Source organism: Bombina bombina, chromosome 7 (assembly GCF_027579735.1).
Source record: "Bombina bombina isolate aBomBom1 chromosome 7, aBomBom1.pri, whole genome shotgun sequence".
Lineage (NCBI taxonomy): Eukaryota > Metazoa > Chordata > Amphibia > Anura > Bombinatoridae > Bombina > Bombina bombina.
Genome location: NC_069505.1, coordinates 205,707,918 through 205,732,253, shown reverse-complemented (window position 1 = coordinate 205,732,253; position 24,336 = coordinate 205,707,918). Strand labels below are relative to the sequence as shown.

Below are 24,336 nucleotides of genomic sequence, written 5' to 3'. Positions count from 1 at the left end.
CAATTAAAAAAAAAATATTCCTCTTTCACTTGGTTTTCTTGGTTGAAATATGAAGAAGGCTTAGGAGCGGGCATTTGTCTTGAGTATTATGTGTCTACAGAATGTGTAGTAATGTTATACAACCAACCTGTAGAGGGAGCTATATATTAAGTAGATTCAGACACTCTATAGTAAAACCTTATGGTAAACTAGTTAAAGGGACAGTCAAGTCCAAAAAAAACTTTAATGATTCAGATAGGGCATGTAATTTTTAACCACTTTCTAATTTACTTTTATCACCAATTTTGCTTTGTTCCCTTGGTATTCTTAGTTGAAAGCTAAACATAGAAGGATGCAAGGTAATCACAGAGGTAAAATGTGTATAATTATAACTTTGTTGATTATGCAAATCTGGGGAATGGGTAATTAAGGTATTATCTATCTTTTAAAACAACAACAATTCTGGTGTTGACTGTCCCTTTAACTGTATAGCTAGGAGCACTGTTTTAATAAAGAAAACTGTTTGAACACAGAGTGCACCTATTTTTGTTAGTAGATATCCAGTGTGTGCAGTAGCATTAAGTAAAGACAGAGCTGTGGGCATTTCTTGCTGTCGTTCAGCATTACTACAGACACTTATTTTTCATCAGGCTCTGGACACTGCAAGTTCCTGAGCCTACTTCAATAGGCCTTTGGAAAAGTTTTAACGAAAGAGTCCAAGAACAATTGGTACATTTGATAACAGAATTATATTGGAAAGGATTTTTTTTTTTTTAATTGTACACTCTGAATTCTGAAATTTTCTTTCGACTTCCATGTCAATAGATGGATAGGAATACCATAATGCTTTGGGTCAAGTGACTAGTTTTACAATACATTAGTTGGGACTCTGTACAGCAGGTAGTAAAAGGTTAGAATGAAGGGTGTACATACTCATTTCCATGTATTCTGGGGTCAGCCCAGCAAATGGTTCCAGATTATAATCCATCTCATAGCGCTGCTTCTTTTTCAGGTGTTCCTCATGGTCCATATAGCTTTCTCTTCTGGACTTTATGTATCGTATAAGCTTCTTCATCTTCCTGGGTGGAACATGGGAAGGGGGCAAGAGGAAAAGGGAATTATAATGTAATCTGTTTCCCAGCACCCAATACTGAACCACTAAAAAAGTAATGGACTCACGGTATGCCAATCTCAAAAAGGTTGTTCTGGATAAGCTGCTTTCCCAACATGATAATGCTCAGCTGGATACACAGTTCCATCAAACAGCCACCAGGGGCACACTGCAGGAAAATAAAAATGATAGAGTCTTTTGCAATAGCTACTACTTATAGGTCCTCGGCTGAAGAGACTTTCATTATCATTTATGTAGTGGTTGGACTTTTTTCTCAAAGTAATAATAATAAAATAAAATAAATAAATAAATAAACTACCACAGTGATGGTTCATTTGCTGAGCTACATGTCAAGTTAAAAATGTGCATACAGGTGTATTTAAAGGGATATGAAACCCAGAAGTTTTCTTTTGTGCTTTAGACAGAGTGTACCACTTAAAAAAAAAGTTTCCAATGTACTTTTATCAAATTGGCTTGGTTTCCATAATATCCTGTGTTGAAGAGATACCTAGGTAGCATCTGGAGCACTACATGGGAGGAAATAATGCTGCCCTCTAGTGCTCTTGCAAATGCATTTTTTCAAAACTGCTGCCATATAGTGCTCCAGAAATGGGCCGGCTCCCAGGCATAAGTCCCTGCTTTTCAACAAAAGATACCAAGAGAACGAAGAAAAATTGATAAAAGTAAATTCTAAGCTGTTTTGTAAATCACATGCGCTATTTGATTCATTAAATAAAAATGTGGGGCTCCATATCCCTCTAAATTTTGCTTCAAGTAAAAATGATTTCTGTGTCAGTGGCATACATACATATGCTGTATGTGCTTTGTGTACCACCATTTTAGCAAGACACCTGGTCAGAGAGCCAGATTTGCTTGTATGACACACATTAAACCTTGGCTAACACAGTGCACATCACTGTCAGCTCTCCGAGATGTTTGAACTGTAATGCACATGCACAGCATATGTGTGTATGCTGCTGAAACAGAAATACATTTTACAAGAAGCATTTTGTTTTATTAATGGGAGTATATTGCAAAAATTCTACTACTGATATTCTCTCATGCACATTTTGATTTTGACCACTTTAGCAATGACAGGCCAGTTACAGTTTGAGTAACCTTAGGTGAAAAATTGATTACCTTAAAGAGATATGAAACCCAATTTATTTTCTTTCATGATTCAGCTAGATCAGGCAATTTTAAGCAACTTTCTAATTTACTCCTATTATCAATTTTTCTTCATTCTCCTTATTTGAAAAAGCAGAAATGTAAGCTTAGGAGTCAGACCATTTTTGGTTCAGCACCCCGAGTAGTGCTTGCTGATTGGTGGCTACATTTAGACACAAATTAGCAAGCGCTACCCAGGTGCTGAAACAAAAATGGGCCGGCACATATGCTTATATTCAGGCTTTTTCAAATAAAGATACAAAGAGAACAAAGAAAAATTAATAGCTGTAAATTAGAAAGTTGCTTAAATTTGCATGATCTAGCTGAATCATGAAAAAAAAAATTGGGTTTTAAATCCCTTTAACAGCGTACGTCCTACAAAAACCATCACTTAATGACCAAGGGTTTTCAAGCGCTGGAAGCCACTTTCATGTTATTGCAGTGATGCCTCAATACTGAGGCATCCTGCAATAACATTTTTTAGGCATTCGATGCAGAGAGAGCCACTCTGTGGCCCTCTCTGCATCGGCCAGCGATGGTGCGATTATTGGTGGCTGGGAGCCATAGCAGGGAGGCAGGTGGGCGGCCCATCGTTGGTGAATTTTCAGGATCCTGTCCCCTCTGTCTTTCCTGGAGTGCGCAAGGAGGCGGGGGGCGGGAGCATGTGCATGCTTCATTCAGTTAAAATAGTCAAAGAAGGGAGAGGAAGGGGGGAAAATGTTGGGGAAGGGAGAGGAAGGGGGGAAAATGTTGGGGAAGGGAGAGGAAGGGGGGAAAATGTTGGGGAAGGGATCTAGGAGGAGTAGGGTGAGTAGGGTATTAAGGGTAGGCAGCTACACTACAGAAATTGGGGGTACAGCTGCCAGTACCTAAGATGGCAGCCAATAGATTGAGGGGGTGGCTTAGAGAGCCGTTTGGGGGGGGGGATCAGGGAGGTTAAATGGTAATGGGGGATCCTACACTAAAGATAAAATATAAAAAAAACTTTCTGCCAGTACTTAAGATGGCGGTGACAATTGTGAGGTAGGGGAAGGAAGGGAGCTGTTTGAGGGGGGGGGTCAGGGAGGGATCAGGGAGTGGGATGTGTCAGGTGGGAGGCTGATCTGTACACTAAAGATAAAATTAACCCTACAAGCTACCTAATTAGCCCCTTAACTGCTGGGCATAATACAAGTGTGGTGCGCAGCAGCATTTAGCTGCCTTCTAATTAGCAAAAAGCAATGCCAAAGTATATATGTCTGCTATTTCTGAACAAAGGGGGTCCCAGAGAAGAATTTACAACCAGAGAAAAAGAAAAAAAAACTAATTATTTCTCACACTATATCCCTAATGGGGCTAGATCTCCCAGAAAAAAACCTAAATCTCCCTAAGGGTTAATGTGGAAACAAAAAACAAGGATGGGGGAGCAGCACTAAGAACAACAATAGGGTTTCTACTATGGAATATATAGTTGCAGACTAGTGCAGATAGACTGCAAATAAGGATATTCAATGGTTATAATCAATGTACAAAATCAATATATTGATAAGAAGTATACAATAACATGTGACAACTGTGTAAGATGAAAAATAAGTTTAATCTGAACAATTCTAAATTACAGTAAAAGCTGTTATTAGGACCCAGATCCTCAACAAATAAAATAAGAAACTGTAAGACTCTATAGTGGACCAAGTGGAAAATCTGTTAAACATCTAAAAACAATGATGAGAAAAAAGTATATATGTCAGCAAAAAAAAGGAAGAAAAAAAGAATGTGTCCAAGTGCTGTATGTCCGTTTTGATTGCCAAGGATATAAGGGACAAAGTCAGTGGTGGTAGATATTTATATTCTCCAATGGTGGTGCATATATATATAAAAAAGTGTTCTCTAAGTGGTTTAATTATTTTCAAAGGTGATCGAGTAGTGATATAAAATACCTTATTGTCACTAGGTGAGTGATTGTCCCGTGTGTCAGCCTGTCGGCTAATTTAGCTGCGTGATCACACAGACATCTGTTGTTGAATCCTTAAGTAGGTCTTTGTGCAAAAGATTGAAATCACTCAGCAGCTCCGTGTTGAGCTTGTTGCTAAAGTAGTGCTGAGTGCTTCCTTCTTCCTCGATTCCTTAATATAAAATAGTTAGCAGCGTCCATGCAGTCAGCTAGAAAAGCTTGACCGGGAGTTACCAAAAAGTGAGCCAATCAGGGTATGTTTACGCGTTTCAGCTTCAAAAGCCTTTATCAAGAAGCTGAAAAGCGTAGACGTACCCTGATTAGCTCACTTTTTTATGTCACTACTCGATCACCTTTGGAAAAAATAATTGAACCACTTAAAAGGACACTTTTATATATATGCACCACCATTGGAGAATATAAATATCTACCACCACTGACTTTGTCCCTTATATCCTTGGGAATCAAAACGGACATACAGCACTTGGACACATTCTTTTTTTCTTCCTTTTTTTTGCTGACATATATACTTTTTTTCTCACCATATTGTTTTTAGATGTTTAACAGATTTTCCACTTGGTCCACCATAGTCTTATAGTTTCTTATTTTATTTGTTGAGGGTCTGGATCCTAATAACAACTTTTACTGTGATTTAGAATTGTTCAGAATAAACATATTTTTAATCTTACTCAGTTGTCACGTTATTGTATACTTCTTATCAATATATTGATTATAATAGCAAAGTGCTACTTGTACTGATTTCCCTATAACTTGCAAAAAAGCAAAGAACATGTAAACATTGGGTATTTCTAAACTCAGGACAAAATTTAGAAACTATTTAGTATGGGTGTTTTTTGGTGGTTGTAGATGTGTCACAGATTTTGAGGGTCAAAGATAGAAAAAGTGTGTTTTTTCCATTTATCAATCATATTTTATAAAAAAAAAATTATAGTAAATTATACGCTTTGATGAAAATAATGTTATCTTTTTTATAAAGTCCATCTAATGGCGAAAAAAAATGGTATATAATAATATGTGTGGGTACAGTAAATGAGTAACAGGAAAATTACAGCTAACCACAAACACCCCAGAAATGCAAAAAATAGCCATGGTCCTTAAGTAAGAAAATTGAAAAATGGTCCTATCACTAAGGGGTTAATATTAGTTCAAATGGCTCTCTCACATACCCCTCACCATCCCTACCTCTCCCAGTTCACACATTACTTACCTCCTCCATTCGGAATGAATGAAATATATACACATAATTTCCAGGACGTCCAACAAACCTGCAATACATGACGGGTATGTTACTGTGTTATATTTCTTTGTGTAGGTAGGATAGTTTCATGTCAAAGGGTTAATACAATTACTCTAAATACATAAGGCGGAGATGACATTCTGTTGTCTTCAAATGGCTTTTAAAGCATTTTTTTCACCATTACAAGAGATATCTGCATTCTTTAAACCAATTTATGAAATGCTATGAATATAAGCTGAAGTACTATGCAGAAGTCAGTTAGAACAGCTCATCCAGCAGTTGTTCCAAAAAGAGGTGGAAGTGGGGCAATTGCTCATAGCCTAGTCCTCTGTCTGTTCTCCAGTCATAATAGGCCGTCCTTTCCTGAAATCCCAACCGTGTTTTTAGCACAGACACATAGACCAGTATTTAGAAACTACTTTAGGGAGGCATCATAGTCCACGTTTTTCTTTGTTCACCAGTAAAGCAGTATACAGTATATTGTATGAAAAAATAACATGCTTCTTTTAAAGAGACATTTAATAAAAAATAAATAAATAAATAAATAAATAATGAACTGCAACATTTAATTAAAAAATAATAATAAACTGCTCTAGTTTGTTTACATAGCTGCCCTCTGTCCTGCTTATCAATGTGTTTATCAATTAAAGGGAAATGATATCCAAATGTTGAAGCACATGAAAGTGATGCAGCACAGCTGTAAAAAGCTGACTAGAAAATATCACCTGAACATCTCTTTGTAAAAAAGGAAGATATTTACCTTAAATTTCCTAAGTATTCACACCCCACTGTAAAGAGACTTTAGGCAGCCAGTCAGGATGTTTGTCCCAGGACAAAAGGAGTGAGCATCTGTCATGTGTGGGCACAGCCATGTTATTTTCCTATTCAGTTCAAGTAAGGTCTATGAAATCTCACAGCAAAGCAATGAATTACCTCAGCACTACTGATGCTAATTGGCTATTGTTTTTTATATTTATTTTTTTCAACTTGGAGCTGGACAGCAGCTGAAGTATATCTGTTTACACAGCACTTACTCTGGTGAACTGAAGACATTTTGAGGTAAAATATCTTCCCTTTTTACACAGAGATGCTCAGGGGATATTTTCCGGTCAGCTTTTCACAGTTATGCTGCATCACTTTTTAAGTGATTTAGCATATGAGTATTATGGATCTTTAAGTAGTGGCACTAAAGTAAAAAACTTGCACAATTTCAGATAGATCATGTAATTTAAAAAAAAAAAAAAAAAAAATTTCATATGCAAACTGTCTGAGGCACCAACTCCTACTGAGCATGAATTAACAGTGTACACTTATGATTCTGTGATTGGGTGATGGCTGTCATATGATACGGGGCTTACAGTAAAAGTTTTGGAATTTTTCAGAAACAAATCTGCTGCTCATTTCAAACTCTGAGTAAGTGCTATTGCATTGTTTTTTTATTATGCATTTGTTAGTTATGCAGTGCTACTGTGTTTAAGGGTCTGTCTGTATAACCATTTAGCTGGATTTCACCTTTTAAAGCCGTTATGCCGTTCTATTCCGTCATAATTAGACTGGGCTTTAAAGCCGTTATGACGGAATAGAACGTCATAGCTAACGGCTGTCCTGAAGCCTTCTGTGCTGTCAGGATTAGATCGCAGTCTGGAGGGCGTTCCTAGGGTTGCAGGGACACCCCCCAGACACGATCCAATAATTGAAATCTCGCGATGTAGGCACTTTAGCCCTGACACGAAAGGGTTAATACATAGGGCTGTTCATAACAAAATAAACTTCACAAAAAAACACAGAGCAGTTTAATTTTTTTTTAATATCAGTAAATCCATAAATATATGATAGCCTACATGTTTTATCCTGAGTTCACAGTTTCTGTTCTAGAGAGTGTTTAGTGAAGGAATAATTGGTGTCACTCACCGTCCCTTGAAAAAAGCCACATAAAAGATGGGCGTGTAAGCGTTGACAAACTTCAACAGGAAGGCTTTGAATATTAAACGTTCTTCAAATGTCTTGTCTGTTTTTGGAACCTCTGTGGCAAAAAATAAATAAATCTAAATGCCTAGTAATACATGAAAAGAAAGGACAATCATTTTGAGTCATTATAATGAAAATAAAACTAAACAAAACTAAGTTTTAAGTGAAGAAATTTACTTAAAGGGACGCTAAATCCAAATTGTTTCTTTCATGATTCAGATAGAGCATGAAATGTTAAGCAACTTTACTCCTATTATCATTTTTTCTTCATTCTCTTGCTATCTTTATTTTAAAAGCAGGAATGTAAATCTTAGCAGCCAGCCCATTTTAGGTTCAGCACCATGGATAGCACTTGCTTATTGAAGGCTTACATTTACCCACCAATATGCAAGCATAATCCAGGTTCTCAACCAAAAATGGGCCGGCTCCTATGCATCACATTCCTGCTTTTTAAATAAAGATAGTAAGGGAACAAAGAAAATGTGATAATAGGAGTAAATTATAAAGTTGCTTAAAATTGCTGCTCTATCTGAATCATGAAAGAAAAAATTGGGTTTAGTGTCCCTTTAAAGATACAAACTCAACAAATATGACACAAAATACCAATATTTCCTAATAGTTATAACGAGGCACACAAATTAGTATAAATAGTTAACCAGAGAACTTACACCCTCTACATGAGGACCAGAAGCAGTGGGTCCCAGCCCGTTCCCACACAGGCTGCCTGCCGCAGTTCAGGGTAACTGCCGGGGGTACTAAGATATCACCTCCTTGTGCTGCCGAAGCTGTTGACATCATGCTAAAAATGGTGCACTACACAGACTACCATCATGTTGTGCTCAAATTAAAGCACAATGGCAGCTACAGCAATAGCAGTGAGTTAATTGTGTCCTAGTCTAGCAGGTGGGTGGGGCCTGCCCGGGCCCCCAATGCTAGTGACCCCCATCTACACTCTACCTCTTGCTTCTGGGAGATCAAATGGAGAGCGGCTTGCAAGTATAAAAACTTCCAAGTGGCCCTAGGTGCACTGAGAAAATCACACGGTTGTGTCATTCAGCTTAGTCTAGTGTCGGCTGCAATATGTGTGCTAAAACACACCCGGCACACCCATGATTCTATATTAAATTATTCAAAATTGCATTTCTTCTATTTGAACATTAGGGTATTTGCTCTTACGTAAAATTAAAAACTAACAGTTTAGATTTACTATATAAAAATACAGGAACCCAATGCCACATAAGTCAGTACCACCTTTCATTACTTAGATTCAAATCTTTTATTTTTTCAATATTTCATATGTCTGCCTTTATTTTTTATGGCAAACTCAATCCTAGTCAGCATGGGGGATACTACTTTTGCACAAATTTCCGGAGAGATGTTCTGACTTTCTTCACAGACAATTTTTTCAGCTTCTCTTTGCTGGAGGTGTTGTGTTGCTCTACCTTTCTCTTTAAAATACCCCAAAGGTGTTCTATTGGATTTAAATCAGGTGACATACATTTTTTCTTCTTCTTTAGAAATGATGTCATGATTTTGGAAATGTGCTTTGGATAGTTATGCTGAAATATTCCTCTTCTGCCAAGCTTCAAAAGACTGGGAGTCATCTTGTCAGCCAGTATTTTGGCATAACCACCAGCATTAATGGTGCCTTCTTTAAATGTCATCTCCACAACACCTTTTGCACTCATGCAACCCCAAATCATCACACTCCCACCTCTTTGCTTCAATGATGGGACTATGCATTCACTGTAATAATCCTGGTCATGTTCACGCCAAACATGCTGGATCCCCCATCTGAGCCAAAACATTTTTTATCTTAGTCTCATCTGATCAAAGACTGTGCTCCCAATATTCATCAGGCTACTTTTTATGTTCAATGTTTAATTTTGCAGTTTTATACTGAAGAGCAAGCAAGGGTTTTTACTTGGATGCCGTCCATAGATAATGATGTTATGAAATGTCCATGTAGCAAGGAAAAAGAAAATGATGAGTCCCAAAGTGTACAAATCCTTTAGTTTATTGGATCCAAGCCATAGGGTACAATAAGGTGCTCCCTGTTATCTGGCGCATTTCGTGCCTATACCTCATGATTACTGCTGCAACTGTGTTTCGACTGATTTTTAGTTGGTCAATGATCTTCCTGTATACTTTTCCATCTGAGAATTTTCACAATCAGATTTTTCAGTTCCTCTTTCAATTCTTTTTCATGTGGAGCTATAATGCAGACATAGAAAGTTCTGGCATTCACAGGTCAGTTTAAAACCATGTTAAAGCAAATAGGCTAATTGGAAATCACAAGTGTACTCCGTTTTGTTTCAATGATCACAGGTTTTCTAACTTGCATGTCAGTGATTACAGGTGTATTCATTTTTGTTGCATTGAGGCCTCATTTTCAATATAGTCTTTCTAAAGTATTTCCTTTAGATTGTTCATAAGAGGAAATACTTCACTTGTCAACTTAGAAATAATGCAATTACTGTAAGGTGATACCACTTTGAATCATTGACATTTAAGTGATATTGCACAGGGGTGTACTCGCTTGTTAACTGTTACTATATATATATATATTCTTGAAAATATAAAGACACCCTATTCCTTTAGGAACTCTAAGACTGCAATATACAGTGTTTCAATTTACGTAGTAAATTATTTTTGCACAATACAGTATTTGCATTTATTCTGTCCCATTTCCCTTAAAGCTGAAGTCTGCATATTTAACAGGCATTGGAAAGCTCATACTGTTCAGAATTAAATGTAACGCTCCTATATTCCACACAGTTTTTAGTTGCAAACTCTAAGTGACCAATTAACAGTCCATAACTGGCCTAAGTGGAGAAAGAATCCTAGGTTACAACATGGTAGCGCCCGTTGCTTCAGGGAGACTACAACGTTGCTAATTATACAACTTAGAAAATGTAAAAAAAAATGCATGTGTATATTAATCTTGGGTTAATCTTTGCTTTAAATACATCATTCTATCTTGCATTTATGTAGTATTTAAAGAAGAAAAATACATTTTATAAGCATAGTAGTGATTCCCCATCTCTCTCTAGCTATTAGTGCTGCCATGTTGAAATAAACTACATTTTAGTGCTAACCACTTTGTATATGTACAGCAACTCTCCTTCTGATACCTAGGTTACAAAATGGCAGCACCCAAGAGAGAGGTGCAGGTATTTATTGTTAAAAGGGACGGTCTACTTGAAAAATATTATTGTTTAAAAAGATAATCCCTTTATTACCAATTCCCCAGTTTTGCACAACTAATAGTTATATTAATACATTTTTTACCTCTGTGATTACCTTGCATCTAAGCCACTGCAGACTGCCCACTTATCTCAGTACTTTTGACAGACTTGCTTTTTAGCCAATCAGTGATGACTATTAAATAACTCCACGAGAGTGAGCAGTTAAAATTTATAAAAGGTTCACTGCCACCAAAATCATCAGAATATTCAACTCAATCCTCAAAAGCATCAGACAACCAATAATCTGGAATCTGTGTCCAAGCACAGGTAGTTGAATTGCTTTTCGTCATTCTGATTAAATCATGTGTATCCATGAAAACTTAAAAATTTTTGGACAGTTTGTAGACCTTGAGGAATCAAGATGGGCACCATAGATCATAACACGTAACATACCCTGTCTTCCAAAGAGACCAGAAAGTTGCAGATCTTACTACTAAAAGTTATCACTTCTGAGATCCATACTTACTTCACTGAGGCCTTCTGTAAAAACTGTTGAAGTGAACTTTGCTTAATCTTATTTAAAATTAATCTTGGTGGGTTCCTTACATTTATTTAAACCACACTCTATAACTTCTAAGTATCAAAAACATAAGATCACACTGAATACTACACTTACCAATCTGGGTGAGCCATCTGGCTATGCAGCCATACACCTCATCAAGGATCAAGATCACCACTAAGTTAATGATCACTGCGGTTGCTGTCACAGTCACCCTAACATTAGAGCGAGCAGATGGGCTGGAACTGATTGCTAGAGCTGCAGCTGTAGATATCCGATATACAATGACTCCAAACACAATGGCAAAGGTCAGACCGACCTATTAAGGGTAAAAAAAGGAATGATATTATCAGATGTAAGTAGATAGAAGCATCTAGTGAGTACAATCCTGATAGTATGACACATTGTCTCTTTAGTAATATGAAATATCTTTTATGGGTTGATGCATGTATAGAGGTGTCTGTCTAGTGCAGCTAAAAGCTTGTTGTAGTGTACATAAGGGGAGATACACAGGTCTATTCCAAGCAGTGTTGCCTGTCAGCAAGAGGATAATATTTACATGTGCAGATGTCATCACATATTATTCATCTAGGAATAAACTTCTAGAGCAGACTATGCAGTATGAGCAAAATATGAATCACTGCTCTTCCTTTCCCAGGGAAGCGTTACAGAAATGAAATGTTTGCCAAATTTTAGTCAATCTCTAACATCTAATCCTCAAGTGATAAAGAGAAACAAGGGAGGTTTGAGACAGGGCATTTCTATTGCCAGGTTTTAAAACACTGTTATCTCTATGCTTGTGAGACACGACATAGGTACAAACAAAATAACAGCAAAAGCAAGATGTCTGTCATGAAAGCAAACAGGTTATATAGATTTGTACTACATTTATAAAAGAAATACTTTGCAAATGTAGCATTTTAGCAGGCACATTAATTCCTCCTTTACCACCTTGGGACAGTCAACATCAAAATTGTTATTATATGAAAAGATAGATAACGCCTTTACTACCCATCCCCAGCTATGCTCAACCAACATGGTTATATTAATATACTTTATAACCTTTAAACCTCTAAATTTCTGCCTGTTTTTAAGCCACTAAAGACGGCCTCTTATCACATGCTTTTTTATTAGCAGGAGACTGCTAGTTCATGTGAGCCATATAGATAACACTGTGCTCTCTCCTGTGGGTTGTGGCAGACACTGCACTAATTGGATAAAATGCAAGTCAATAGATATTAAATAAAAAGTCATGTGATCAGGGGGCTGTCAGAAAGGGTAGATACAAGGTAATCACAGAGGTAACAAGTGTATCAATATAACTGTGTTGGTTATGCAAAACTGGGGGATGGGTAATAAAAGGGATTATCTATCTTTTTAAACAATAAAATAATTTGAGTTGACTGTCCCTTTAATGATTTTTCTGTTTTTTTTTTTTTTTTAAAAATCACACCTCCACACAGCTAAATTAGCTAAAACATCAGACATTCATAAGCATGATATACATTCCTGAAAAAGCTTCCATAATCACACCTAATCTCACCAAGGTTTCAGTGGATAATTAGAAAACCTTACTGACAGAGTCTAATGCACTGCTTTCCAAACTGTGTGTCATGACGCGTTAGTGTGTCGGCTGCAGTGTGTAGGTGTGTCCCTGCTTCAGCACTAATTTATTTTCATTTTTTGTAAAAAAACATTTTTGGTTTCCGACTTTCCGTCTGCCTGCTATGCATATCACATGGTTGACACGTGATTGATACCTAGTAGGTCACAGATCATCTTAACCTATTGACGCAGCTCAGTGGGAACTGAAACTATTCCCATTGGTGGCTTTGGCGGCACATTGGCTCCTGACTGCATGTGTGTAGTTTCCTCAATCATCTCATAACTGCATGTGTGTAGTCTCCTCAATCATCTCATGACTGCATGTGTGTAGTCTCCTCAATCAGCTCATAACTGCATGTGTGTAGTCTCCTCAATCAGCTCATAACTGCATGTGTGTAGTCTCCTCAATCAGCTCATAACTGCATGTGTGTAGTCTCCTCAGTCGGCTCATAACTGCATGTGTAGTCAGTGAGTGGGACAGCAGTGCGTTTGCAGTGCGGGCAGTAGTCAGTTGGACTCGCAGAACTCTGAGGGCAGCAGCTTAAACGCTGAGCTAAAGTCAGATGTCAAAGTGTTTTTTTTTTGCAGCTAGCTCCCAGTAGTGCATTGCTGCTCCTGCTCTTGCTATATGGATAGGAAGTGTAAGCTTAAAAATGCTTGATGATAAAATGCGAGTGTCTTTATCTAATATTCCATCACATATTCAGAAACTGTGTTCATCCCATCAACCTCATACATCCCATTAAAATAGTAAGGTGTTATTAATTTTTTTTTTCTTTCTTCACATACATACTGTTACTTGTAAATACATTTTGTTATTATATAATTTATGTATGTGTCTGTATCTCTTAAAACAAGTTAGTTTAACCTCCTGTTTGCTGGTACAACTGAATTACTGTGTCACAAAATGATGTAGATCTAAAAAGTGTCATCAACATGAGAAGTTTGAAAAGCTCTGGTCTAATGGATGCATTTTGTGTGTGAATGACTATTCAGGTTAAAATAGCTTTATAATAGCTGAAAAGCGTTGATGATGGAGCAGATCCTATATCTTTCTTCAAGTTTTAGATGAACTTTCAGAGCTCTCCGATTTTTATTGGCATTAACTCCGGAAAATAACAATGAGAAATTGTAATCTACCTCTCCCATTAGTCACTGGAGATCATGTGACCGCAACACACAGAACCCAACCAACTTGCTTACGAGCAGAATGCCAAAAAAAGGCAGGAGAGCCAAGAGTGTGTATAGATTGGGAATTAGTGAGTAGAGAAATCGCTACTGTAGTGAAATTTCGTATTCCGGTGAACACCGAGTAATACCGCTGTTTGGAGATATTTATTCTACTGTGGATCAGATAAAAACTGTTTGATAATATATATCTTACCACCAATACTAGAAAACAAGTAAAGTGACTGTGGTATCATCTGTTGTATCAAGGGGCAGCGAAAATATATATTTTTTCATCATAATATTTTATTTGCTACATTTTGATTTAATTTACATTGCAACTTTGTGATCCCTTTTTATCGTGAAAGTATGTTTTAACTCTATTGTACTGTTACCACCGGTGGTTTAGGTAAACATTTGTTACTATAAGTAACTTTGCAATAATTCATTTTTATAATAAATTTGTGTATATATATATATATATATATATATATATATATATATATATATATATATATATATATATATATATATATATATATATATATATATATAGATAGATAGATAGATAGATAGATAGATAGAGAGAGAGTAGCCACACAATCCTTTGGGTTTTTCTCATATTTTCAGAAATATCATAAAATGCTCAAGCAGTAGTAACATTTCCCATCTGTCATTAAAGGAATATAAAACAGTAATTTCATTGTTGTAATAAAAAAAACACACAAAAAGAGTCAGACACGTGCAGTGAGGTCAGAGGCTGGTGAGGCACTGGTTTTGATACGCAAGAAAAACACATATATGACCCCTGCTATGGTCCTCAAGCCAAAACTGATCACTTTTTTTTTGTTTTGAAAAACACATATAAAGATGAACCTTTAAAATATGTTCATAATATTGCAATATTGCATTAAGGTAAATATTTCTTAACACCTTATATTCTACTGTACAATGCTCACACTTCAGATTTTCTAAAACAGGGTGTTACATCACAGACCTAAACAGCATATATATATATATATATATATATATATATATATATATATATATATATATATATATATATATATATATATATATATATATATCTTTGAACTGCATTATATAGCATTACACAAAAACATCACATGATCATATGAAAACACATATGCAAGGTTCACTCAAGAGCCAGTGCCAGAAGCATTGCAGTTCTTGAGCAGACTAACACTAGGGATTGGCTCATACACCACATCCTGCCCAGGATCTGCAATACTCTGGCTCCCAAGCTGGTCATTATCTATGTGCTTAAAGGGTCAGGAAACCCCAAATGTTCTTTCATGATTTGAATACAACATACAATTTTAAACAAATTTCCAACTTACTTCTATTATCAAATTAGCACCATTCTCTTGTTATCCTTTGCTGAAGGAAAAGCATTGCACTACAGGAGATAGCTAAACACATATAGTTAGCCAATCACAAGAGACAAATGTGTGCAGGCACCAATCAGCAGCTAGCTCCCACTAGTGTATGATATATGTGTATTATTTTTCAACAAGGGATACCAAGAGAACAAAGCACATTGAAAAATAGAATTTAATTTAAAAGTGTCTTAAAATTACATACTCTATCTGAATCCTGAAAGTTTAATTTTGACTTTCCTATTCATTAAACTAGCTATAATCAGCTGTACTGTACATACAAAGTAAAGGATCATTAGATTGTACTACCTATGAATGAAACTCTCTGTGGGTTAATACTAACTCAGTAGGTCTGTGTCAGTTTGTGTGGAACCATTCTGTCAATATTCTCTCTCTTGTATTATTGAATTTATGTGTGGCATATTCTTTTTTTCTTGTTGTATGTATGTCTATTTCTTGCAGAGCAGTTCTTTCCTTGCTTTTTCTGCACTGCAGATATCTGCAGAAGTGTCTGCCTCTCTCTGCAGTGCATTATGTGCATCAGAAGTGTCATTGCACTGCATGTGGTTGTGTTAGCACATCATTCAGTGTTTGCTGATATTAAACACCTTTCTATACTGGGGCTGCACACCTTCAAAATCAATACACTATTTCAGTAATGTTGTGTACCTAGTGTGGACTGTGAAGTATGTCTGTGACTAATTGGACCTGAATTTGCGTGACTTTTGGCATTCTGTGCGTATCTATCTCTGACTGGTCAGTACAGAGCAGACGGTGATTACTGCACTGTGCTCACTGCAGTGTCAACTCCACAAAGCAGAAATCTACCAGTCTGCCACTGTATTGTACTACAAGGCAGACTGGTAGATTTCTGCTTTGTATAGTTGACACTGCAGTGAGCACAGTAGCAGTAATCACTGTCTGCTCTGTACTGACCAGTCAGAGATAGATACGCACAGAATGCCAATGGTCAAGCGTGGTCTCCATTCTCAGATTTGGTTTGGCAATAGTGTGTCTGACTATCCTTGGCTCGCTATCCAACCCCATGTTAGCGAACCAGGTCTCTGATGTGCTAAACAAGTTAGAGCAGTAATCCCACTTCTTCCATGTAAGTGCTACTGACACTACTTTATATACAATGACAATCCAATCAGTCATTTAACAAGAAAACAACAAGCTCAAGAAGAAAGAGACCAGCACCAGATGTCACCACATATTGCTGCGGGTCACTGTAAACAAGAGGATGGATGTGAATCAATATCATAAAGAGTCTAACAACCAGAGCCATAATAATCAAAACATCACAAATAGCAGTCAAAAAGAGGTGATTCTTTTTTAAAATACAAAAACCCCCAGCATTTTAAAATGGTCCATTATAAGACCATCAGTCTAGAGCATAATTAAAATAGGGTATTTCTGACTTGCAATAATAATAATTTATCTAAGGTAACAATCCCTAATAAAAGTGCTGTAACATCTTTTTTTGACAATATTTAGATATCTGTTCGGTATAGTCAGCTTGTTTTTTAGTTTGTGAGGAAGTTCAGGTGCTAGTTTTTGTAATTAAAAACAAAACAACTATTTAAAGTAATTATCTGTCTTCATGCACTGCTTCATGTGCTCAGCATCCTACAAAAGATGCATGCATTTAGTTGAATTAGTCAAAATGATCAAATTTATATAAACACATTTATTTGTGTAACTGATATATTTAGATTTTTATTGGTTACCTAATTTACACAGAAATGTTAAACATCCCCCTGCCCCTGGACGCTTCACTATGGGCCAGATAACAAGGGGTGTATGTGAGCATCATTGAAAGTAACTTTTTAATGCTTTTTATTGATTCCAATGCTGGTAAAGAGTCACCTTTTACAGATGCAACAGGTCCGTATTGAAAAAAATGACTGACTCTCCGGAATAAAACGTTCATATGAGCCGGCTAAAACGCCCATCCAGTGTACTGTCCAGAGGCACAGTAAATACATCACTGTGGGTTTGGCCTCCGACAGTCGTTTCTTCAATACGGGCTTGTTGCAGCTGTAAAAGGGGACTCTTTACCAGCATTGGAATCAATACATGTGAGACAACTAGAAGGAAGGAAAAAAGTACTGTACTAGTAGACTCACTCGAGTGAGTAAGTGAGGACTGTCAGACTAAGTCTCACATGTGGCTCCTGAGTCCCGGGCGGCTCTGGCTCGTCTACGGTGCAGCAGCTCACTCCTGCTGTCAGTTTCTTCCAAAGTTCTGTTCCCGCCAATACGACGTCAGTTACGTCACTCAGCCAAGACCAGCAGGCACGCCTCCTGATGCTGCTGATTGGCTGTGGAGCTGCTGCTCCATCATAGAGGCGGTTTTGAGAACCGCCTCTATTGGAGTGTGTATGGGGCCCGGTAAGCCACCACTAGGTGGCAATAGCTCATACTGAGCGAAGAACACTGTTCAGCATCCAAGTTGCGCAATAAATGGAGGGCAGCGGAAAGGCTCACTGCCTCCTTATTGCGCAACAATAGATGCTGAATTTTTTTGCCTAATGGATGCCATTGCCTATAAAATATGTGTATCGGGTAGCGCGGGTGGGGGGGTACCTGGGGGGGGGTGTGGCCCCCCCAAAAAAACTGAATAAAATAAAAAATAAATTTAACTGAAAAAATAAAACAAAAATTTTATTAATAAGATTTAAAAACTTTTTTTTTCTCTGATTTGACAGGGGAGGCACTGCCTCCCCTGCCTCCTATTACCGCACGTTACCGAAAGGAGTGGGTTATACTTAATAGAAACCATTGCAATATGAATTATTCATCATTTAAAAAGGATGTTACCTTTTATTTACTTTTTAACTTCATTTGTGAAGTGGCCAATACTTCCTGTCACAGCCTCACAAGAGGGCTGGGGTCTCTTTAGTAAGGTATATCTAGCTTGATGTCATAAAACTTCTAAAGTAACATGAGCTGGTTCACTATTCAGTGAATATTAGAGAAACAAAGCAAATTTTGCCCATGCTCAGAAGAGGACAAATGTATCTTAAGTTACAACACATCAGTTCCCTAATTTCTCTGAGGGCAGGGGGTACACTGAGAATTTCTAAGTGCTTATTTTGCAAGAAAAGGTGTAATTTTCCGTCTTTACAAATCTATTTCTTATGTTTACTTTAATAATTTGGAATATTTGTTTTACTAAATAAGGATGGTTTCATATCCCTTTAAGCTACTTAAATATAGAAAAGGCAGTAATCGTTTTAACAATATTCACTAAACTAACTTCAGACTCAAGGATTACCATAGATTAATATAAATAACTGGTGAGTATCTTCTAACAGGCCTGACAAAAGAATTGTGTATCCAATGACTCAACTCAAAATGTTCTAGACACCCTTAGCACAACTTTTGAATATTATTTTCCATATAATTTAAAGGAACATAAAACATTATGATAGCAGTATAAAATATTTATGTGTAGCAAAAAAAATATTTATGTGTAGCAAAAAAAACTAACTTTGAAATATGCTTTTATTATTTATTTGTCCCCTTTTCCTGTAATTTAACGGGACAGTTATTAAATTTTTACATAAAATGTCTAGTTATGCGTAATGAAAATTAATTACAATATACTTTAATTATTTTTTGTCTCCTTTTTATGTCATTTAGTGCTGTGAATTAAGGATTTTCGAATTTCCAGAATTTAAAATGCTACCTGCTGACTTCTTAAGGATAAACTTGCTACATATCTTTCCCTAATTGGTGTTAGTTGATAACGGCTGCAAAACTATTACCAATACTAGCCTTGTTGTCTGCAGACTAAAGCAGAGATTGACTCTTCTAAATAAGACAAATGGATGATGGAGTTTGGCTATTGATAAACAATTTCAGTAAAAAGGATGTTAATTTGTTTAAAAAACATTTAGAATTGGCTGATATGTTATTCTACAGCAACACAGCAGAAATGTCTTGCATAAAGGAATAGTTCTAAGTATTTTAAATAGATTTTCCTATATATATCTGTGTATATCTATACCTCAGGCTTGCGCACGAGTAAGGGTGTTTACTTGTCCCTTTAACTCTGTGTTTCATGGAAATCAGAAAGTCCACAATTTTCAGACTCCACAAGCCTGACCCTGTGCATATTAGAAGTTACCAACGCGCACAAAAAGCCAAACTTCGAATATCGCAACCTTGTTAATGTATTCCTCTATAGATTTAAATGAAGTGGAAAAAGTGTAAAAAAAACCTAAAAACCTAACACCCTTACTGGTGCGCAAACCTGAGGTATAGATATACACAGATATATATAGGAATATCTATTTAAAATACTTAGAACTGTTCCTTTATGCAAAGAACATTGGAATGGGAAATATTTACAGTAAATATACTTTATTAAATATGAATATTGCATAAACATGATTTTTCATGTTTTCAGCTACTTGACTACAAAGGGATACAATACACACACCTATATATACACATATATATTTAAAGGTTTATATATATATATATATATATACACACACATATATATTTAAAGGTTTATATATATACATATATACACACACATATATATCTTTAGACATGTATATGTATGCATCTCTATGTTAAAGCCCTTTGCAGACATTTTCTATTTGAAGACCTGAGACCTCATATCTTTTGAGCCCTTATAACCTTTTATGCATTTTTTTTTTATATTTATAATTGATAGTGGTATTATGAGTGGAACTGTACTTTTAAATGTATTTTTAATGTGTTTTGTGCAACTTTTTTGTCTCGCGTAACAGTTAACCAGAGCTCTGAAGTCGCGCTAACCCGACGCACATTAAATTAAATTGTGCTCAAGCCAACTTGTTTACTTTCAACTTGTAATACACACTCTACTTCCAGCTTTGTTGTTGCTCCAGTATAATAGTAGTTGGTGTAACCATCAATGACTCGCACAGTCTATAAAATATAACAGTGGATTCTAGGACAATGTAAAAAACAGGAACTCAGTCATCACTGATCTTATCCTTTTCATATACACGTACACACCCAGTCAATTAATAGTAAGAACAGTCAAATTTCCGGAATAAAGTTGTTGTGACACAATATCATTAGGTTTATAGAGACATGAAATAAATTCAGCAAGAATATTTTTTTTAAATTTACTTCAATTTTACTTTATCGTGGTACACAGAGCAGGATCTTCAGCATTGATAACTGCACCCATAAAGGGCAAGACACCCCATCTGTTAAACTTTACCCCCTACACTACTTTTAAGAAGCTTAAAGGGACATTATACACTCATTTTTTCTTTGCATAAATGTTTTGTAGATGATCTATTTATATAGCCGATAAAGGTTTTTTTTTGTTAAATGTATAGTTTTGCTTATTTTTAAATAACATTCCTCTGATGTTAAGACTCCTAACCAAGCCCCAAAGTTTTAGGAGAATACCGACATATACCTACTCCAGCTTGCTCCTGTTTGTGTCTTTTCATATGCAAAAGAATGGGGAGGGAGTGTCTTATTTCCCACTTGCAGTGGGCTTTCCAGCTACCTTTTCAACAGAGCTAAACAGAGCTTCTAAGTAAGTGTTTACACAGTTTTATACTGGATTTTTATAACAGTATCTGTGCATCACATTATTTATAGTAGTGCCTATTACATGCATTTATATGAAAATTGGTGTATACTGTCCCTTTAAGTGAATTTCTTAAGAACTTACCATAAAAATAATCCCAATAAAATTGGTTAGATACGCTGGGAATCTGTCTCTCCATGTTAGCTTTTCTTTTTCAGTCTAAAAATAAAAAAAAGATAATTTAATAATTGTACTTATTTGAAGCAGATTGATGAAAACAAGATGTCGAAACAATAACAATGAATTGAAACTACTCCAATATACCATATAGTCTGGTAGGTGGTGGTGGTAGAAGGATAGAAGGAGATAGTGGTTGCCCAAAAAGTCAGCGTTTGCCTGCTGCTGGTATCAGACACAGCTTCCCAATTATATGCTCCGGCATAGTGTTCGGTGTTTAAGGAGTTGTTATTCTATATAGGACACTCAAGTGTGTAGAGTCTAAAACTCCATTACATGAAGCTAAGAAATTATGATTTAATCTAGCTCAATATTTCATCTGAATGTAATAGAGGTTTTAACGCTTGAAAATGGATTGAAGATCCCTTGTTCATATCTGACCATGTGGTATGTAGAAAAGTAATTCTCTCCTTGAGTCAATGAAGACCAATAATGTTAGGATATGTTATTAGGCACAAGTGGGATTTTTTTTAAAAATAATTTAGCCATCTGTAGTTTAAATGTCGTTATTCAGAAGCATCCAAAGACTAAGGAGGAGAACTAACAGTATAGATATCATTGTGGAGCAGGCTGTATTCTATTCTACAGGAATGTGCAGGACAGCATACAATAGAAATGTTGTTTGGAATAGCCAGAGTCTGTATTCTTATACATTCATGGGGCAGAGCGACTACGTATTTATGGGAATGCGCAGACACTTTATGTCTGGGACTCTGTCAGGGATAGAGAAATATGATGTGTGGATATGTAGGACTGGAGTGACATCACATTAGCAAAAACTACTACACAATACAAGCAGATACACTACACAGTGCATCATGCACACATACACAACCCGTGATCTCATACGTCATGCAGCAAGCCAGTGCTATTCATGTGCAGATTAAGCATGCAGTACAAAGAATGGGTGAAATGGAAACATAACGAGGTGATGTTATCAAAATGAATTCAGCAGCCTGAGGGATTTGCTTAATCTGCAGTTGCGGACAAGAATTATCAGCTTGTGGCTTTCTAGATATTACAATGTATAGAATCTCTCGATGAGATGAAAAGGTCAATCAGAACTCCACTCAGTATGCTGAATAACAAGACACTATGAAGTGAGACATCTATTCTTTCTGGATATTGGGTGTAAAATGTACCAATTTGACCCCAGCCATGGCTGTCTTAACTGTCTGCCTCCACTTGTTTGTGTTGTCTTCAGGGACAGGTTGAAGCTTCTGATGGCAGTCAAGGAAAAGAAAAAAAAAGCACCATGCAATACAGGGTTACAAATTGTCTAGCAAATAGGCCAACTCAATGAGAAACCAACAGTCTGCAATGTGAGAAATGTCTACTTCCTGCTAATATGCACAGTGGCCGAGATCTTCATTGGGTCAGTTAAGGGAACCACCCAACGCCGACCTGCTGTGCCGCATGTGCAAAATGCATCTGCTGATAATTATCGAACAAGCATTAAATGAGGAATACCTTGACAATATGCAGTGAAAGGATTCTGACAACTGCTCGGCATCTAGATCATTATTTTGTGAGGCAACAGTGACACACCACACAGACTTAGTGCCACCTCTAATCATAGATATCATTAAAGCATTTAAAGTTCTTTTGTATATGTTCTTAGAGACAAAGTTCATATTTTTTCAAAGTATATTTTCCACAGACAAAGCAGTGCAGCCACGCCAGAAGTGCAAACTAAAACAAGTTGTTATTATAGAGAAAGCTTAATCAGCCAAATTACCAGCAAACAGTCTGCTTTTGTCTATAAGAATGGCTGTTCTAATGCAAAAATGAAATGCACTAGTTATTAAGCCATGTACTTTCTGCATTATGGAACCTAAATAACTGTATGTTTAACATGAGGAAAGGCTTTGAACACATGGGCTCGATTTATCAAGCCCTTCTCCTCCCTGTGACTGCAGTTTCACACAAGAGAACCTGCAGTCATGATTTATTTATAGTCTTGAGCAGGGCACAGCTAATGATTGACAGGGTTGAGTGATTTTGATTGGCTCACTGAAATGGGACTTAACCTATTTGTTAAGCCCATTTGCAGGGTTAAACCCAATGTTCTCTAGGCTCTAATGAAAACATTCCATGTAAATTTGAGCATAAAATGTTTGCATTAGAATGTCCCATACACAGTGCAGCACAATACTGAAATATTTATAATTTATAAATTCTATAATCCAATTATTTTCCCTTAAAAAGTTAGTTTGCAATTCTACCTTCATTTCATAAGGTATTTCATCAAGGCCCAGATTGCTTAAGGGATGTTCTAGTCAAAAATGTCATGCAAATTTACAGCATTTTTGACTAGACATTTTTGCAATATACCAAGCAAACATGCTTCTAGTAAAAACTATCACTGTTAGTAATCACGTTTTACTGTGCACATGACGTACGGAGCGTACTTAGGTATGGACCATACATTTACTATTACAGTTTTTAGCTACTCATATGAACGGCAGTGGCTCAGATCACATCAGTACCTACACAATATGTGTTACTTGCAAGCTGTGAATGTGAGTGCACAATGGATATGTAGGTATTCTTCACAGCTCATTGCACAAAAAAAAAAACAATCACTAAGACAGTGATAGCTTTTAATAAAGTACATTACAATAAGTGCTTCTAAACAAAACTCAATTTTGATTGAAATTTCCATTTATGTTGTGCACATCAGCATCAGTAGTGGTTACTGGGAGGTGATAGGCAAACCAATTCGTAAAGGTGTTAAATGCAAAATCCATTAATTAGGAAGGCTTCCATTTTTTAGAACAAGGACAGAAGTGATTGTGAGGACAAAAAAAAAAAGAGATATTTAAATATAAAAAAAAACCAGGCAGAAATAATAAAAAAAATTCCTCCTCCCACTTGTACCCCCCCACCTCCATTCTCGACATGTTGTGCTGTTGCACCCTTCCTCAACAACAACTTTTATTGCTTAAAACCAGCCCTGAAGAGCTCACTATAATCAACCCTGACTTCTGAGATCCTCAGGAACTGCTAGTAACACAGCAACAAATGCAATTTTTTCTAATTTAACTTGAAATTAAATGCAAGCAAGCAAGAGCAGAACCTGAGACATTTTAGTATCTTTCCGTTGCAACAAATGCAAGAATATGCCGCTCTACAGACAACTCAGTGTCAAGGGAACAGGTTATGATATGACTGGAATGTCTGACCATACCACAAAGCTGTGATATTTCCTTTTATT

General features: G+C 36.5%; 1 protein-coding gene across 7 annotated transcripts in view; it reads right to left on the bottom strand.

Moving 5' to 3' along the window:
- The window catches only part of ANO1 (anoctamin 1), a 311,489-nt gene that overhangs the window by 16,393 nt on the left and 270,760 nt on the right, over positions 1–24,336 (bottom strand). For 6 of the 7 annotated variants that reach the window (XM_053720573.1, XM_053720571.1, XM_053720575.1 and 3 more), the window contains 7 exons: positions 22,262–22,339; positions 21,027–21,101; positions 11,278–11,479; positions 7,357–7,468; positions 5,416–5,473; positions 1,159–1,259; positions 913–1,058 (listed from right to left, as the gene is read on the bottom strand). In XM_053720573.1, coding sequence (XP_053576548.1) covers positions 913–1,058; positions 1,159–1,259; positions 5,416–5,473; positions 7,357–7,468; positions 11,278–11,479; positions 21,027–21,101; positions 22,262–22,339 — 772 coding nt within the window. The remainder of the gene's footprint in view (positions 1–912; positions 1,059–1,158; positions 1,260–5,415; positions 5,474–7,356; positions 7,469–11,277; positions 11,480–21,026; positions 21,102–22,261; positions 22,340–24,336) is intronic. The other variant, XM_053720572.1, reaches the window with a different exon arrangement.